General features: G+C 34.4%; 1 protein-coding gene across 1 annotated transcript; it reads left to right on the forward strand.

Moving 5' to 3' along the window:
- The first annotated feature begins 3,522 nt into the window (after positions 1-3,522).
- On the forward strand, positions 3,523-4,456 carry LOC21405487. The gene has a single exon (XM_010096626.2). The coding sequence runs from the start codon at positions 3,799-3,801 to the stop codon at positions 4,288-4,290; it is 492 nt and encodes a 163-aa protein (XP_010094928.1). The 5' UTR covers positions 3,523-3,798; the 3' UTR covers positions 4,291-4,456.
- The last annotated feature ends 14,894 nt before the right edge of the window (positions 4,457-19,350 follow it).

Consider the following 19,350-nt stretch of genomic DNA (forward strand, 5'->3'; position numbering starts at 1 on the left):
ACAGAGCCGTAATGGGAGACTAATTGGCTGAGTGAACAGTACTGATTAGTGGGCTACGTCTGGGCCTACCAGAGGAGGGCACTTGAGTGCCTCTACCTATGAAGGAAACCCCCTAGGCGAAGGAAGCCCAATGTAAAAAGAGGAAGACCCCAGTAAGGAGGGGGTTCGAGAGAATAACAAGGGAAGAACAAATTTAATAAGAATTATGATTGTAAGTTGTGATCTTCCAAAAAAGATATACAAAATTACAGTGGATGTAGCTCTCATCTTATAGAGTGAACCACTATAAAAACTCCTTGTGTCATTTGCCTGTGTATGATTTAGTTAACTTACAAACACACACATGTTCTACAAATCCACATACGTTAAACTATACACACGCGGCCGGTAATCCGAAGGGAAACCAAGAGGTAATCTAGTCGGTTTTTTGTTGGTGAAATTTGACCGTCAACAGGATCATCTCTATAAAATTTCATTATTTTTTGACGTCGCTTTTATTTTATTATATTTTTTAAATACGAAAAATAAAGAAGACAATAAAAAATAGAATATTCATCAAGAAATGGTGTCACTTGTTGTATTAATTCCTAAAAATCATATATTAATTTTAGAATGTAAAATATAAATAAAAGGTAAATTTTTGACCCATCCCGGCCCCTGAGGTGGCCCAGGGGCGCCCCATTACGCGGGCCGGGTGCTTCTTAACAGCATTTTACTTTTTTTGTCATTTATTGAGGCCATTTTTTGGCATGCGTAGAAAAAAATAAGGATCGTGTGTGCAAAATTTCAAAATTTTTTGACGTCGTTTTTATTTTATTATATTTTTTAAATACAATAAATAAATAAAATCATAAAAAAGAGAATATTCATCAAAAAATTAAGTTGATTATTGCATTAATTCCTAAAAATCATATATTAATTTTGGTATGGAAAATATTAATAAAAATGTAAATTTTTAATATATCCCGACCCTTCAGCTGGCCCATGGGCCCCACTACGCGAGCGGTGGGCTTGTTGACAGCGTTTTACTTTTTTTGTCATTTTTTGAGGCTATTTTTTCTGGCATGCCTAGAAAAATGTAAGGATCATGTATGCAAAATGTCATTATTTTTTTATGTTGTTTTATTTGATTATATTTTTTGAATATGAAAAATAAAAGAAATCATAAAAAATAGAATATTCATCAAAAAATGGTGCCACTTGTTGCATTAATTCCTAAAATCGTATATTAATTTTTTAATACAAAACATAAATAAAAATATAAATTTTTGACCCATCCCGGCCCCTGAGCTAGCCATGGGGCGCCCCATTACGCGGGCCGCGGGCTTTTTGACAGTGTTTTACTCTTTTTTGTCATTTTTTGAGGCCGTTTTTTTGATGTGCTTAGAAAAATGTAAGGATCATTTCTTCAAAGTGTCATTATGTTTTGACTTCGTTTTTGTTTTATTATATTTGTTAAAGTCGAAATATAAAGAAAATCATAAAAAATAGAATATTCATCAACAAATGGTGTCGCTTATTGCATTTATTCCTAAAAATCATATATTAATTTTAGAATTCAAAACAAAAATATAAATGTAAATTTTTGACCAAGCCTGGCCCCTGGGCGCCCCACTATGCGGGTCGGGGGTTTTTTTGATAGCGTTTTACTTTTTTTGGCAGTTTTTGAGGTCATTTTTTTCTGACATGCCTAGAAAAATGTAAGGATCGTGTTTGTAAAATTTCATTATTTTTTGACGACATTTTTATTTTATTATATTTTTTAAAAATAAAAAATAAAAAAATTATAAAAAATAAAATATTCATAAAAAAATATGGAAAGCACTTGTTAGTCACAATCAACACATTAAGCGGTCAATTTTACAAACCCAATTATTTCCTATTTTCTCCCAATTTATCAGCAATAAATCTTGATTAGCAAAGAATAATTTCGGCTCCCGTTTATTTTACTGATTTGAGTTTAGAATTTAAATTTTATTAGAGTAAAAAACTTTTACAAACAGTAATATTTAATTTTTTTAGTACAATAAAAAATTTTGATATAAAATTATATCTCAGCTCAAATTAAAAATTTGAATAAGAGAACTGCGAACTAAACACGTCATTCGTATTTTGTTAAGCAGATTTATCTAAGACATATTTTTGAAATCCTCTAGTGTTATTTATGGAAAACGCCATGCGTCAAATTTTAATTGGAAGTCTTTTTTAGGGGAAATCATGTGGTATCATGTGAATAATTTTATCTCTACACGTGCCAGTACCTGATTTGTTGAAAAACTGAGCTCAATGAATCAGATTAAAGGGAATCAAACGCCGGTAGAAAGTGGCCGACAAGCCCACCACGTATCCCGTTCTGATTGCTTAACGGCAGAGCATAGCGGGGCCCACCTCACGCATAATGGATGCTTACCTGCTGTTCCACACCTATTTGCCTGAGCGTGATGTTCACGCGTGCATCGTGGCTGTGATCAGCTCGATCAGGCTTAAAAAATTTCAAATCTAATTATTATTATATTTATTTATTTTTAAACTGATGAATTGTTTAATTTATTCATTTTAACATCCTTTCATACTAAATTTTTTGATATTATTCAGACAAAAATATTATAAATAATTTGAATATAAAATAAAATAAAATAAAAATATCCTAAAATAAATAAAATTACAATAAATTAAATAAAAATACAAATTAAACAAAATAAAATATAATTAATTTTAAACACAATAATTAATTTTAAACACAATAAAATAACGTAAAAATTTTATCAAGAGATCATCTGGTACGTCTGGCGTACCGGTAAGTCAAATTTTTTTAATCGTTAAATTTAGATACTTTTTAATTTTTATGTAATTTTATATAAATTTAACGAATAAAAGACTTAATCTACTGATATATTAACGTACCGAAAATAATCTTTAACTTTTTTTTCTTGTCTTTTATTTGAGATATTTTTCTCGTTTTTGTCTTGATTTTTTTATGTGTTTTTTTTCCTTTCTTCCTTCTCTCTTTTTTACACAATTCATGTAACCTTATTTTAAATGAATCTCCACGCGCGTTTAAGACTAATTTAAATAGCAAAAAAAAAAAGTTTGGGACTCGAGGTACTATTTATCTGTTTTCTTCTTTTTTATTTTATTTTTTTTCTTTTAATTGTTGCTTGAAACTTTTCTTTATTGTTCGGAAAACAAAAATCAAAGGACGAGGGGACCACGCACGAGAGCTGGTCACGTGTCTCCAAATACTCTTACGTGTGAGACTAAGGAGTGGTTAGGCTTTTTTTTTTTTTTTTTTTTCCCTAAAAAAATTACAAATGATTACTTCTTTGTCTTTTACTTTTTCAGAAGCCCCTTTTCAGTTTTCACTGCTCGCTTACTAAGTAAGTTGCCACCAATGACTAACACGTAGATTTTTTCTTCTATAAATTTTTTTTTTAAAATGCTATAATTGTTAATTTTTTTTAGTAGAACACGAAACCCTTTTTTATAATTATTGAATAATTAATTACGTCAATATCCGTCTTTGTTAATCTTGGTTGGCAAATATTAGTATGACCTTAAAAACAAAAATCAACTTTCGTTTAGTTTGACGAGCAATTCGGAACTCACTTTGATCTCCCACCTCTCAGAAACTCGGATTCCGTTCCAATCCTCAACTGGGTTTCTCCGATTCTTCTCAAAACTCTCACATTTTCCCATCAAAATCTTTTTTTTTCCTTTCTTTATTATTGTCCATTAGAAAGTGGTCCTTCCTCTCTATAACTGTAAGGCACGTTCAATAAAGTCATATTTACAAAATTGATGTCTGTTTCGGATAAGGAGATCTCCAGCGTTGGCGATAGTGGCGTTGTTGGTGTCAGTGGAAGTGGCGGTGACGATCCCGATGACGACGACGACGATGATAAGAAGAAGAAGAGTGGGGTCCACCAAGATATTGATGATCATAATAGCTTTAGTGGGTTTTCAAGGAAATTGGGAAAAGCAAAGAAGCTTGTCTTGAGACCATTTAACAGAAAACTCTCTAAAAAATTAGGATCCCATATAAAGGCGGCTTCTTCTTCTTCTTGTTTTTCAGGTAAGAGGAATGGTGATGATGTTAATAAAAGTTGTTGCTTTTGTTTCACAACAAACCCGTCTGGGGAATCGGGAATTGGGTCTCGGTCTCAGAGCATTGACCCAAACCATCCCACATTCACTTATGATATGGTGAGAGTTTTGATGGAGACGAGTGATTTTTATTCAAAAGAATGCAATACCCATTTGGATTCCGAAGTCTCTTTTGCTGAAGACTGATGGATTTTTGCAATTGATTCAAATATTGTTATTTGTGTTGTTGTTCTTGTTGTTGGTCATAATATGAATATATTTGAGGTTATATAGTTTGGAATGGAAGGGTCAGACAAGAGCTTGCTGAATTTAGAAGCTCTCTTGTTCTCTGGCTCATTATATTGGAAGTTAATAATTACCCTTTTGGGATCATGGAAGATTTGGGGCCAGAAGTTTGGCAGTTTATGGTGTTTGTTCATGTGAGCAAATGTGGGTTTTTTATAAATTTAAGAGGATATACTGAGGGCTGGACAAAACAAAGCTGGGTTGCCATTTGGTCGTTATGTAAATGTATGGAAATGAAATTCAGCTCCAATTGTTGATATAATCAGGGTGTCTTGTGTTCATGAAAAAGTTAAAGCAAATTGGGTTCATTATCAAGAGTTTGAAACCATTAAATTCATCCAAGTTTTCTGGTCCCTCTCTCTCTTAGTCCCATTATTATTAATCTTTTTCTCTTGATCCTAATGTAACATTTATGAGAGACAATTTATAAATAATTAAGAATTTAAATATATGTATTTATTTATCATGATAATTTAGAATTTGTTTGTGTTATATATATCTTGTTATTAGAGTTCTTTGAGCTATCAAAGAGCCAACGATATTTTTAGTTTAGACTTTGATGATTATAATTAAATGCATAGATTTCCTTTCTATTGCTTTCTCTTCTTCCTAAATTCTTCTTTTATTTCTCTGTTTTTTGTTTTCTTTCCCTCTTTGTCACCTCTCTTGGTCCTACATCAGATATTACTTTCACCTCTGTTGTAGATTGTAACAAAGTTTCGAGTGATTAAATTCAGAAACTTGTTCTCTTAACAAGTCCAGTTACATGTTTCGGAGGATCCTAATTGTATTTCTTGTGGATGATATTCATTGAAATGGAAATAGATATAGGAGTTTTACACCCTATGCCTGGCTAGTCTCTCAATCATGTGAAAGATTTGGGAAATATTTAGTTTAGCAGAAGTATAAGGTTAGCATATATAGGAAGTAAAGTATAATCATTCCTCTCTTTTTATATTGTCTCTTGTTTGCCTTTAATACGTTATAAATTATCAAAATAATACATAAAGTTCCACCTATTCTTTATTTGCACAAAAGGGAACCAATTTTGTGCTTTTTTTTTTGTCCTTTTTGAGTGAAGTGACTTGAGTGTAGATTTTGAGTTGAGTTTGAGTTATATCTTGAGTTGAAATTGTAATTTGAGTTTGTGTTTAGTTGTGTACATTTGAGTTATGGTTTGAGATAAAAATATTTTTGAGTTTGTGTTTGAATGAGTCAAAATTTAAATTTATATTTAAATAGTATTTTAATAAAAACTCAATGCTGATAGAAAATTTTAATAGGGTATATGAGTTGGGTTTTATTCGTTTTTTCGTTGTCAACGTATAGAAAAAAAATCATCTCAATCAGAATTAAAACGAAAGAGTTATAATATTTTTAAAAATAGAAAAAATATTGTTCATTAATTTGAGTTCGAGTTTCTGAACTCGAGTTGAAGGGAAAATTTGAACTTGAGTTTTAATCCCAAACTTGAGTTCAAACTTAAAAGAATATAAACTTGAATAAAATTATAGGCAAGGTCTCTGGTCAGGCACTTGAAAAATGCCTGACCAGAACGGCACTTGTATAGTTTTGTATAAAGTGTGTATATTTACAGTAAGTTGTGTATATTCACACGTAAGTTGTGTATATTTACATGACACTTGTATAATTGTGCAATTGTGTATATTAACATGTAAATCGTGTATATTTACATATAAATCATGTATGTTAAGTTATAAGAAATGACAATGTATATTAATCCTCAAAACATGTTTTTTTTATAGCAATTAGTGAACACATAACATGAAAATATATATATTGACTGATTTATTGTATTTCATGTTAAATATACATGACTTTACATGTAAATATATATGATTTACGTATAAATATACATAATTTATACATGATTATACAAGTGTCTGACTGGTCAGGCACTTTCTAAGTGTCTGATCAGAGATAATTCTTAAAAGTGCCTGATCAGAGACAATTCTTAAAATTATAACTCGAGTTATCTTTTTTAAGTTTTTAATTCAAGAAAGGGCTGCCCAACAGCCCTTTAAATGCTTTAAAGCAAATTCAGATTTGTTATTTAGTTTATCGTCGTTTAACTGGCAATGCTTTTTGCCATATATTAAATCTGTATATGTGGAAGAATGGCTGTGTCAAGTGTGAGTTATCATTCAATACCTCAATAATGTCTAAGATTTAGAAAACTTTCAGTTGAATTATAAAACAGCTGAAGAAATCCTTGTTCTTTTCTTTATCGTTTTTTATTTATTATTTATTATTTTTTTACTACACGTACAACTTGCTCAGCAAGCGGATGACCAGTTTCAAATTTGTGATTCAAAAATTAATATATGATTTTTAAGAATTAATGCAACAAGCGGCACCATATTTTAACGAATATTCTAGTTTTTATGATTTTTTTTATTTTTCGTCTTTAAAAAATATAATAAAATAAAAATAACATTATAAAATAATGAAATTTTGCACACACGATTCTTACATTTTTCTAGACATGCAAAAAAAATAGCCATAAAAAATGATAAAAAGAGTAAAACACTGTCAAAAGCCCCCGGTCCACGTAGTGGGGCGCCCATGGGCCAACTCAGGGGGCGGGATGGGTAAAAAATTTACATTTTTATTTATATTTTACATTCTATAATTAATATACGATTTTTAAGAATTAATGCAAGAAACGGCACCATTTGTTGATGAATATTCTATTTTTTATGATTTTCTTTATTTTTTATCTTTAAAAAATAAAATAAAATAAAAACGATATCAAAAAATTATGAAATTTTGCATACATGATCCTCACGTTTTTCAGGGCATGCCTCTAAAAAATGGCCTAAAAAAATGACAAAACAAAGTAAGATAATGTCAAAAAGCCCCCAGCCCGCGTAGTGTGGTGCCCAGGGGCTGGGATGGGTCAAAAATTAACATTTTTATTTATATTTTGCATTCAAAAATTAATATATGATTTTTAAGAATTAATGCAACAAGCGGCCCCGTAGTTTGATGAATATTCTATTTTTTTATGATTTTCTTTATTTTTCCTCTTTAAAAAATATAATAAAATAAAAACAACGTCATAAAATAATGAAATTTTACACACACGATTCTTACATTTTTCTAGACATGGAGAAAAAAATGGCCACAAAAAATGACAAAAAAAGTAAAACGCTGTCAAAAGCTCCCGGCCCACGTAGTGGGGCGCCCATGGGCCAACTCAGGGGGCGGGATGGGTAAAAAATTTACATTTTTATTTATGTTTTACATTCTATAATTAATATACGATTTTTAAGAATTAATGTAAGAAGCGGCACCATTTGTTGATGAATATTCTATTTTTTATGATTTTCTTTATTTTTCGTCTTTAAAAAATAAAATAAAATAAAAACGACATCAAAAAATTATGAAATTTAACATACACGATCCTCACATTTTCCTGTGCATGCCTGCAAAAAATGGCCTAAAAAAAATGACAAAACAAAGTAAGACGACGTCAAAAAGTCTCCGGCCCACGTAGTGGGGTGCCCATGGGCTGGGATGGGTCAAAAATTTACATTTATATTTATGTTTTGCATTCAAAAATTAATATATGATTTTTAAGAATTAATGCAACAAGCGGCACCATATTTTTATAAATATTCTATTTTTTATGATTTTCTTTATTTTTCATCTTTAAAAAATATAATAAAATAAAAATAACGTCATAAAATAATGAAATTTTGCACACACGATCCTTACATTTTTCTAGGCACGCAGAAGAAAATGGCCATAAAAAATGACAAAAAAGTAAAACGCTGTCAAAAGCCCCCGGCCCACGTAGTGGGGCGCCCAGGAGCCAACTCAGGGGCTGGGATGGGTCAAAAATTTATATTTTTATTTATGTTTTACATTTTATAATTAATATATGATTTTTAGGAATTAATGCAAGAAGCGGCACCATTTGTTGATGAATATTCTATGTTTTATGATTTTTTTATTTTTCGTCTTTGAAAAATAAAATAAAATAAAAACGACGTCAAAAAATTATGAAATTTTGCATATGCGATCCTCACATTTTTCTGGGCATGCCTGCAAAAAATTACCTAAAAAATGACAAAACAATGTAAGACGATGTCAAAAAGTCCCCGGCCCATATAGTGGGGCGCCCAAGGGCCGGGATGGGTAAAAAATTTACATTTTTATTTATGTTTTGCATTCTAAAATTAACATATGATTTTCTGGAATTAAGGCAGCAAGCGGCACCATTTTTTGATGAATATTCTATTTTTTATGAATTTCTTTATTTTTCAAAGAAAATAAAAACGACGTCAAAAAATTATAAAATTTTGCATACACGACCCTCACATTTTTTTGGGCATGCTTGCAAAAAATGACCTAAAAATGACAAAACAAAGTAAGACGATGTCAAAAAGTCTCCAGCCCGCGTAGCGTAGTGGGGCGCCTAGGGGCCGGGATGGGTAAAAAATTTACCTTATTATTTATGTTTTGCATTCTAAAATTAATATACGATTTCTAGGAATTAATGCAACAAGTGGCACCATTTTTTTTTTATGAATATTCTATTTTTTTATGATTTTATGTATTTTTCGTATTTAAAAAATAAGATAAAATAAAAATGACGTAAAAAATTATGAAATTTTATAGACATAATCCTTAAATTTTTTTGGGCATGCCTGCAAAAACGGCCACAAAAAATGACAAAAAAGTAAAACACTGTCAAAAAGCCCCTGACTCGTGTAGTGGGACTCCAGGGGCCGGGATGAGTCAAAAATTTACATGTTTAATTATGTGTTACATTCAAAAATTAATATACCATTTTTATGAATTAATGCAATAGGCGGCACCATTTTTTGATGCATATTCTATTTTTTTATGATTTTTCTTATTTTTTGTCTTTGAAAAATAAAATAAAATAAAAATGACGTAAAAAAATTATGAAATTTTGCAGACATGATTCTTACATTTTTCTGAGCATGCCTGCAAAAAGTGACCTAAAAAAATGACAAAAAAAGTAAAACACTGTCAAAAAGTACTCGACCCGCATTGTGGGGCGCCTCGGGGCCGGGATGGGTAAAAAATTTTCATTTTTATTTATGTGTTGCATTCTAAAATTAATAAATGATTTTTAGGAATTAATGCTATAATAGGCACCATTTTTTTTATGAATATTCTATTTTTTATGAATTTCTTCAATTTTCATCTTTGAAAAATAAAATAAAATAAAAATGACGTCAAAAAATTATGAAATTTTACAGACACGCTCCTTACATTTTTCTAGGCATGCTTGTAAGAAATGGCCTCAAAAATAAAATAAAAAAAATTAAAACACTGTCAAAAAGCCTCCGGCCCGTGTAGTGGGGCGCCAGGGGACGAGATGGGTAAAAAATTTTCATTTTTATTTATGTTTTACGTTCTAAAATTAATATACTATTTTTAGGAATTAATGCAAGAAGCAGCACTATGTTTGGATGAATATTCTATTTTCTATGATTTTGCTTATTTTTCATCTTTAAAAAATAAAATAAAATAAAAATGATGTCAAAAAATTATGAAATTTTGCATACACGATCCTTACGTTATTTTGGGGACGCCTGCAAAAAATGGCCTCAAAAAATGACAAAAAAGTAAAACGCTGTCAAAAATCCCCCGGCCCGCGTAGTGGGGCGCCTAGGGGTTGAGATGGGTCAAAAATTTACATTTTTATTTATGTTTTGCATTCCAAAATTGATATACAATTTTTAGAAATAAAATAAAATATTCTATTTTTGTATGATTTTCTTTATTTTTCATCTTTGAAAAATAAAATAAAATAAAAACGTTGTCAAAAACTTATGAAATTTTGCAGACACGATCCGTACAAAACATAAAAAAAAGCATACAACATTTTTATAATTGTCATTTTTGGATTAAAAATATACGTGAATATTTTAAACTCAGATAAATGATTTATAAGAAAATGAACCCTTTTCAAAATTGAACGGGTATGTTGAAATATAATAGAAAGTTCAGAGTGCATATATAAATTTGATCCTTCATATTATAGTGGAAAAACAAGTTGTTTATACAGAGCATTATTAGGAGTCCTATCCCAATTTGCTGGCCTATACCATCTTATCTTAGCTTATTAGAAAGGGTTTTTTAGCACTATTATTTCCCAGATTTAGCGTATTTTAGTAAATTACTCTTTAAATTTTTAATTTTGACAATGAACTCCCTAAATTTGTGAAATTATTGTAATGTTCTCTATTGTACTAAATTTGTTCAATTTTTTTTATTAGATTTAAGAGATTAAGTTAAACAACTGAAAGATTTGTGTTATATTTAAATTGAGATCTTAAAAATTATAGTCGAATGTGTTTTTTTACACTAATTTAATACAATAATTATCAAAATGAAGCATATTGCAATAGTTTTACAGGTTGAGTGACAAATGGTCAAAATTAAAAGTTCAGAGACAAATTGCTAAAGCTTTACAAGTTCACAAAACAAATGTATAAAATATCCTTTAAAAAAGAGAGAGAGAAAAATCAGTGCCATTGCAAGTCACAGGTTAAGTCTCACATACTACGGAAAATTTAGGCCCCATTCTTTTCGCTGATTCAAGTTTTGCTACAGTAAAAAGCTCTCAGAAACAATCATATCTAATTTTCTTATTGTTGGAAAAATGGCTTGTTAAACCATTTTAAACGCCCTATTCGGATGGGGCCCAATAGGTTTTTAGGACGGGTCTCGATGGATTTGCGTTCTCCGTCGCAAGGATGGGGCCTAATGTGTGCGCCCGCGACCTGCGGACACGAATGCCGGACCGGCACTCCGTGCGAGCTTACGTTTGCAATTTTTATTTTTGCTTCAGCCAAGTCCTTCCAGCTTCCAGCCGTTTGGCTGAGCATAAAGCTGGGGAGGGTGGGTGCGAATCACGATTCTGACGGGTTTGGGGCCTAATGTGTGCGCCCGTGACCTGCGGACACGAATGCCGGACCGGCGCTCCGTGCGAGCTTACTTTTGTAATTTTTATTTTTGCTTCAGCCAAGTCCTTCCAGCTTCCAGCCGTTTGGCTTAGCATAAAGCTGGGGAGGGTGGGTGTGAATCACGATTCTGACGGGTTTGGGGCCTAATGTGTGCGCCCGCGACCTGCGGACACGAATGCCGGACTGGCGCTTCGTGCGAGCTTAGTTTTGTAATTTTAATTTTTGCTTCAGCCAAGTCCTTCCAGCTTCCAGCCGTTTGGCTGAGCATAAAGCTGTGCTTAATGGTTGGTAAATGAGCATAATGGAGGCTTAATGGTGATCAATGGAGGTAAACCGTTTTTGTCATGGTTAATAAGCTTAATACCATCAGTTTCATTCATAAAGGTCCGAGCCTTGGTGTACAAAGGTGGCCGGATTCATCTTGAGGGAAATGAATGGTTTCTTGGCTGTAATAATGTGAGATTAAGCCCCATAATTGCTTGATTTCGAAACCCTTTTTCTCAAGACCCTATATAAAGGGTTCTCCCCATGAAGGAAAGACACATCTTTCAGAAATCTCTCCCTCTCTCTCGGATTCTCTCTTGCTTCCGAAGTTGTGTGTCTTTCTTTGTCTTGTTAGTTCGGTTTTCGTGATAGAGGAAAGATCCAGTTCTAGTTCGCCGGACGGTTCCGAAAGTGCATCGAGCTACCGTCGTTGTCGTTGTATCCTGGGATATGGACATCCAACATAACCTCAAGCATACGCCGGAGGGGATGAATATGTTTTAAGGAAAATGTGGTCCACGTGCCTCGACATCCTTGCAACTTTCATTCCCGAGTTTTTGGTAAAAATGTTGAATTACAATTGTATGCATTTCGGTTTTGTTCTTCCTTACTTGTTCCTCTTTTGTATTATCCACTATTATTTCGGCTAACAATCTTAAAACAGATTCGGATCTATACGAAGGAGGTTTTGCAGGGAATATATATATATATATATATATAAAAGGACCAAACCGTTTTCAGTAAAAAGAAATGGCTGATAATATGAACGTGGTTGTTCTTGCTGGAAGCAACACTATGACGCCTGTGTCGTCACCTGTGGGACAAACGTTTGTCTCGGTCCCGACCCCCGCTTTGACCTCGACACGGCCTTCGCCAGTCTCAGTTCCTGTGAACCACAATGAAAAGCCTGATAAATTCAATGGGCTGAATTTTAAAACTTGGCAACAAAAAATGTTGTTTTATTTAACAACATTGAATCTTGCGAGATTCTTGAAAGAGGATCCTCCTACTGTTAGAGAGGATGAAGTGGATGCTCAAGAAATCCTCGCGGTTGATGCATGGAACCATTCCGACTTTCTGTGTCGGAACTATGTGCTTAACGGCTTGGCTGATGGGCTTTACAATGTGTAAGCTCAAAGAAAACCGCTAAGGACTTATGGGAATCTTTTGACCATAAATATAAGTCTGAGGACGCGGGTGCTAAGAAGTTCTTAGTGGGCCAATTCCTGAATTGCAAGATGGTGGACTCAAAGACTGTCATTAGTCAAATTCAAGAGCTCCAATTGGTAATTCATGAAATACATGCTGAGGGAATGGCCATTAGTGAATCCTTTCAGGTAGCTGCACTGGTTGATAAGCTACCCCCCTCCTGGAAGGAATTCAAGAGCTATCTGATGCACAAGAGGAAAGAGATGACCGTTGAGCAATTGGTTGTCAGGCTTCGCATCAAAGAAGACAATAGGCGGACTGAGAAGAAGTTCTCCAATGCAACTGCGAGCTCTGCTAAGGCTAATGTGGTGGAGCATGATAGCTCCAAAAAGAAAGGAATGCCCGGATCCAAGTTGGGACCAAAGGGAGGAATTGTCAAGAAGAAATTCCAAGGAAAGTGCTTCAATTGCAACAAGGTTGGGCACAAATCAGCGGATTGCAGGTTGCCAAAATGAAACAAGGATAAGGAGGCCAATGCTGTGGACACCATTTTCAAAGAAGTGTTCGACATCAGCTTGTCTGCTGTGGTCTCCGAAGTGAACTTGGTCGACTCCAATCCAAAGGGGTGGTGGCTCGATACCGGGGCTACAAGACACATCTGCTGTGGCCGGGCCGAGTTTGCTGATCTAGTTCCGTTGGAAACTGGAGAGAAGCTCTTCATGGGTAATTCTGCAACTTCTGTGATCAAGGGCCAAGGAACGGTGTTCTTTAAGATGACCTCGGGCAAAGAAGTGAAGCTCCACAACGTGCTTTATGTGCCCGACATCCGAAAGAATCTCATATCCGGGACAATGCTGAGCATGCACAGCTTCAGGATGGTGTTTGAAGCTGATAAGATAGTTTTGTCCAAAATGGGAATGTATGTGGGAAGGGGTTATGTAAAAAGTGGCATGTGGAAAATGAATGCCATAGCTGTAAAACCCAAAAAGATGAATAAAAAAAAAGAGTCTTCTGTTTATATGCTTGAGTCTTCTAACTTATGGCATGGTAGACTAGGACATGTTAATTATGATACTTTACGTAGATTAATTAACTTGGATCATATTCCCACATTTCATATCGATTCCAAACATAAATGTGAAATTTTTGTAGAGGCAAAACTAACAAGGTCATCATTCCAAACAATAGAAAGGAATACTGAGCCACTTGATTTAATACATAGTGATGTTTGTGACTTAAAGTTTGTTCAAACTAGAGGTGGTAATAAGTATTTTATCACTTTCATTGATGATAGCACAAAGTATTGCTATGTATATTTTTTGAAAAGCAAAGATGAAGCTGTAGAGAAATTTGTTCTCTACAAGCAAGAAGTTGAAAACCAACTTAATAAAAAGATTAAGATGGTAAGAAGTGACCGAGGTGGTGAATATGTTGAACCATTTAGTGCGCTTTGTGCACAACATGAAATTATTTACGAAGTCACACCTCCATATTCTCCCTAATCGAATGGCATAGCTGAACGGAAAAATCGTACCTTAAAGGATATGATGAATGCAATGTTAATAAGTTATGGGTTACCACAGAACATGTGGGGGGAAGCCATTTTATCGGCTAATTACCTTTTAAATAAGGGTCTGCGTAAGAAAGTCGATAAAACCCCCTATGAATTGTGGAAAGGAAGGAAACCTTCCTACAAATACTTAAAAGTGTGGGGGTGTTTGGCCAAGGTAATGGCACCAACACCAAAGAAGATGAAGATAGGTCCGAAAACGGTTGATTGTATCTTCATAAGGTATGCTCATAATAGAACCGCATATCGGTTCCTTGTGCATGAGTTTAAAAACCCTGACATACACAAGAACACGATAATAGAGTCTAGGAATGCATCGTTCTTTGAACATGTATTTCCATGTAAGACTAAGGAAGATGAACCAAGTTCATCAAAACGAACTTTTGAGACTCATAAAAGATTGTAGTCAAAATTCTAAAAATGATGAAAATGTGGAAACAAAGGAAGAGCCTAGACGAAGTAAGAGGGCAAGGATAAAAAAGTCTTTCGGACCGGATTTTCTAACTTATATGCTAGAGGCTGAACCTCAAACATATAAAGAAGTTGTGAGCTCAACTGAGGGTCCTTTATGGAAAGAAGCCATAAAGAGTGAGATAGATTCCATCTTACAAAACCATACTTGGGAACTAGTAGACCTTCCGCCAAGAAATAAACTACTAGGTTCTAAATGGATTTTTAAACGAAAAATGAAGACAGATGGAACAATTGATAAGTATAAGGCCAGACTAGTAATAAAAGGTTATAGACAACGAGAAGGCCTTGATTACTTTGACACTTATTCTCTTGTGACGAGAATAACATCTATAAGGATGATATTAGCGATTGCTGTGCTGCGGAATCTTGAAGTTCATCAAATGGATGTGAAGACAACCTTTCTAAATGGAGATCTCGAAGAAGAAATCTACATGGAACAACCTGAGGGTTGTGTAGCTCCAGGACAAGACAAGAAAGTCTATAAATTGGTGAAGTCGTTGTATGGACTAAAACAAGCACCAAAATAATGGCATCAGAAATTTGACGATGTTATGTTATCAAATGGTTTCAAAATCAACGAGTGTGACAAATGTGTTTATGTCAAGAATACAGACGATGGTTATGTCATGCTTTGTCTGTATGTAGATGACATAATAATTGTAGGTAGTAATGATTAGATGGTCAGATCTATTAAACACATGTTGAACTCAAGGTTTGACATGAAAGATATGGGACCGGCTGATGTGGTCCTGGGGATCAAAATCAAAAGGGTGCCTGATGGTCTCATATTGACTCAGTCACATTACGTGGATAAGATAGTTGACAAGTTTAACAAGGATGATTCTGGTATAGCCAAAACTCCTATTGATATAAGTCAACATCTGTCCAAAAATAGAGGGGAAAGCATATCCCAGGTGGAGTATGCTAAAGTGATTGGCAGTCTTATGTACTTAATGAGTTGTACAAGACCATATATTACCTTTACTATAAGTAGATTGAGCAGATTCACGAGTAACCCAGGAGATGACCACTAGAAAGCAATTGTGAGAGTACTGAGGTACTTAAGATATACTCGTGAATATGGATTGCATTACACAAGAGAGCCTGATGTTTTAGAAGGATACTCTAACGCGAGTTAGATATCCGATACACAGGACTCTAAGGCTACCAGTGGATATGTATTCACCTTAGGTGGTGCAGCCATTTCATGGAAATCCTCTAAGCAAACGGTAATAACCAGATCCACGATGGAAGCTGAGTTTGTTGCTTTAGATAAATGTGGCGAAGAAGCTGAATGGCTTAGACATTTCTTAGAGGACATTCCGGATTGGCCAAAGCCTGTACCTGTAATTTGCATACACAACGATAGCCAATCAGCTATTGGTAGAGCACACAATACAATGTATACTGATAAGTCTAGACATATACGTCGTCGACATAATACCATTAGACAATTGATCTCAACAGGAGTCATAGTCATTGACTATATAAGGTCGAAAGATAATATTGCGGATCCGCTGACCAAAGGACTGAATCGAGACCAAGTTGAAAAAACATCTAGAGGAATGGGATTGAAGCCCATGGAAAAATAGGTTGAAGCAATGGAAACCCAACCTAGCTGACCGGAGATCCCAAGATCTAGGTTCAATGGGACAACTAAATTGTCTAGACCGGCTGAGTTCACTGTGGGGGTAACCCCAGCCTATTCCTATGAGGATAACAGTGAAACCCGTACGAGGAAAAGGTTAAACATTGGTTTTTAATGATTCTTATGCTTCGGATACGTCAAGAATCCGAGCGGAGTAATACGGGTTACTCTTCATTAAGAAATCACCTATGTGAGAGAGAAGTGGGGCCGCTTCAAAGGAGAATTGTAAGGGCTCAATTCTTTAGAAACTCTTGCAGAACCAGGTAGATGTTCATGGCCGAAACGAACATAACCATGAGAGTAGAACTGTGTCAGGAAGATGTCTGTGTGAAGTATAATAACGTTTACACGAAGGCATAACAGTTCAAAGACATCACGTCTACTGGTCAGCCAGTAAAGTTTTTGTATTCTCACAAGGAAAGGTTCAAAGGGTAACGCCTACCTATCCTTTGCAGGCATCGACCGCAGAACTCTATCACCGTGTCGAGTTTGTGTTTTTCTTGTCGTGGGTCAATTTTTCATTCATGTGGGGGATTGTTGGAAAAATGGCTTTTTTAGCCATTTTAAAGGCCCATTTTGAGGCCCATATTCGGATAGGGCCCAATAAGTTTTTGGGATGGATCTCGATGGATTTGCGTTCTCCCTCGCGAGGAGATCAAAATTGAGTATTCATACACTCAAAATGGTTTTTGGGTGAATGAGAAATTGACGGTCTAAGTATGTTACTTGGAATGGTAAATATAGAAGGAAATTACAAAAGTCCCACATTGGCTAGGAGTGAAGCCAGTGTGGTGTTTATAAGTGATTGCACTTTAAAGCCTTGGTAATCATGTATACCAGAGATGCTCTCTCACGCGGGGGGCACGAATGCCGGATTAAAAAATCCGCTTCATGCGAGCTTACTTTTACAATTTTTATTTTTGCTCATCCAAGTCCTTCCAGCTTCCAGCCGTTTGGCTGAGCATAAAGTTGTGATTAATGGCTGGTAAATGAGCATAATGGAGGCTTAATAGTGATCAATGGAGGTAAACCGTTTTTGCCATGGTTAATAAGCTTAATACCATCAGTTTCATTCATAAAGGTCCGAACCTTGGTGTACAAAGGTGGCCGGATTCATCTTCAGGGAAATGAATGGTGTCTTGGCTGTAATAATGTGAGATTAAGCCCCATAATTGCTTGATTCCGAAACCCTTTTTCTCAAGACCCTATATAAAGGGTTCTCCCTATGAAGGAAAGACACATCTTTCAGAAATCTCTCCCTTTCTCTCGGATTCTCTCTTACTTCCGAAGTTGTGTGTCTTTCTTTGTCTTGTTAGTTCGGTTTTCGTGATAAAGGAAAGATCCAGTTCTAGTTTGCCGGACGGTTCTGAAAGTGCATCGAGCTACCGTCGTTGTCGTTGTATCCTGAGAGACGGACGTCCAACGTAACCTCAACCATACGCCGGAGGGGACGAATCTATTTTAAGAAAAATGTGGTCCACGTGCCTCGACATCCTTGCAACTTTCATTCCCGAGTTTTTGGTAAAAATGTTGAATTACAATTGTATGCATTTCGGTTTTATTCTTCCTTAACTTGTTCTTCTTTTGTATTATCCACTATTATTTCAGCTAACACTTATTACAGTAAAAAGTTATCACACAACATCACATCACATGTCTCTCTCTAAGTACATTTAGATTTATCTCCTTCTAAGTTCTAAGGCCTCGTTTACTTCGCTGATTCGAGTTTAGAATTCGAGTTGAGATATGATTTTATGTGAGAGCTTTTTACTGTAGCAAAAAAGTTAGATGTGATTGTTTGTGAGAGCTTTTTACTATAGAAAAACTCAAATTTTAAATTCGAATCAGCGAAATAAACAGAACCTAATTTTTGATCTGTTGATTTGCATGTCGGAGTTACACGGGCCTCGCAAAGACTCGTCCTCATGTAGCGTCCTGTCGGCGTTCAATCATTACTCACTTGACTAATCATCTAGTTAATTCAGTGGATGATATTCTGGAACCTTGGTTGCCACTTGCCAGAGTCCCTCGCTGGAAAACAAAATGTAGAACTAGAAGTTCCAAACAATAAATTTTCCAATTACAAGGTGAGAGAGAGAGAGCGCATTTACTATCGCAACTTTTTTCTTCGGAAAGAGAATTATGTAAATTCTTAAAAATCTTACTGAAGCCAAGACATCTGACACGAGCCAGCCAAAACCAGCCAAATTTGGTTGTGACGCCTCTCGAGGCTGATTGTTCTGATTGTGTGGCCTCGCGCAGCTAGCACGACAATACTTGAGAATGGGTTATATGTGATAAAAGGGTACGTTGGTAGTGATTTTTGAAACTTAAAATTAATTTTTTAATTATTTACGGTTAAAATTTGTGTTTGATAAAAATTATAATAAGTGATGTTTAAAAATTTTTGAAGAATTTATGGTCAAAATTAAAAGTAACTCAAAAATAATTTTAACTTTTAAATTATGCATTAATTACATTAAAATATAATTAATAAAACTTTCATAATACTCATAATATTTTTAAAATTAATACTTATATACTTATAATTTACCAAACAATTAACTATTTTTTGTAACAGTTATTTTTTTTAGTACATTTAATAATAATTTTTTTAAAATCTACGTCACTATTAAACTAACCCAAAGAATCAACCATCCAAAAACTCATAAGGGTGTTAGTAAAGTAAATTACTCATGCTCAGTCAATAATTCTGGTAGCAGAATTGGTGATGACCAATGATCGTCCGTCGACTCTGCAGAATGCCTACAAATGATTCATCCAGTGACTTCGTTTACTGACAACGAGTGACCCAATAACCGGTAATGTAATAATTGATAACTGAAACAACAAGGGTATTTGTATCAACACAAAAAAAAAAAAAA

This window comes from Morus notabilis, unplaced genomic scaffold, assembly GCF_000414095.1.
Source record: "Morus notabilis unplaced genomic scaffold, ASM41409v2 Scaffold283, whole genome shotgun sequence".
NCBI classification, from domain to species: Eukaryota; Viridiplantae; Streptophyta; class Magnoliopsida; order Rosales; family Moraceae; genus Morus; species Morus notabilis.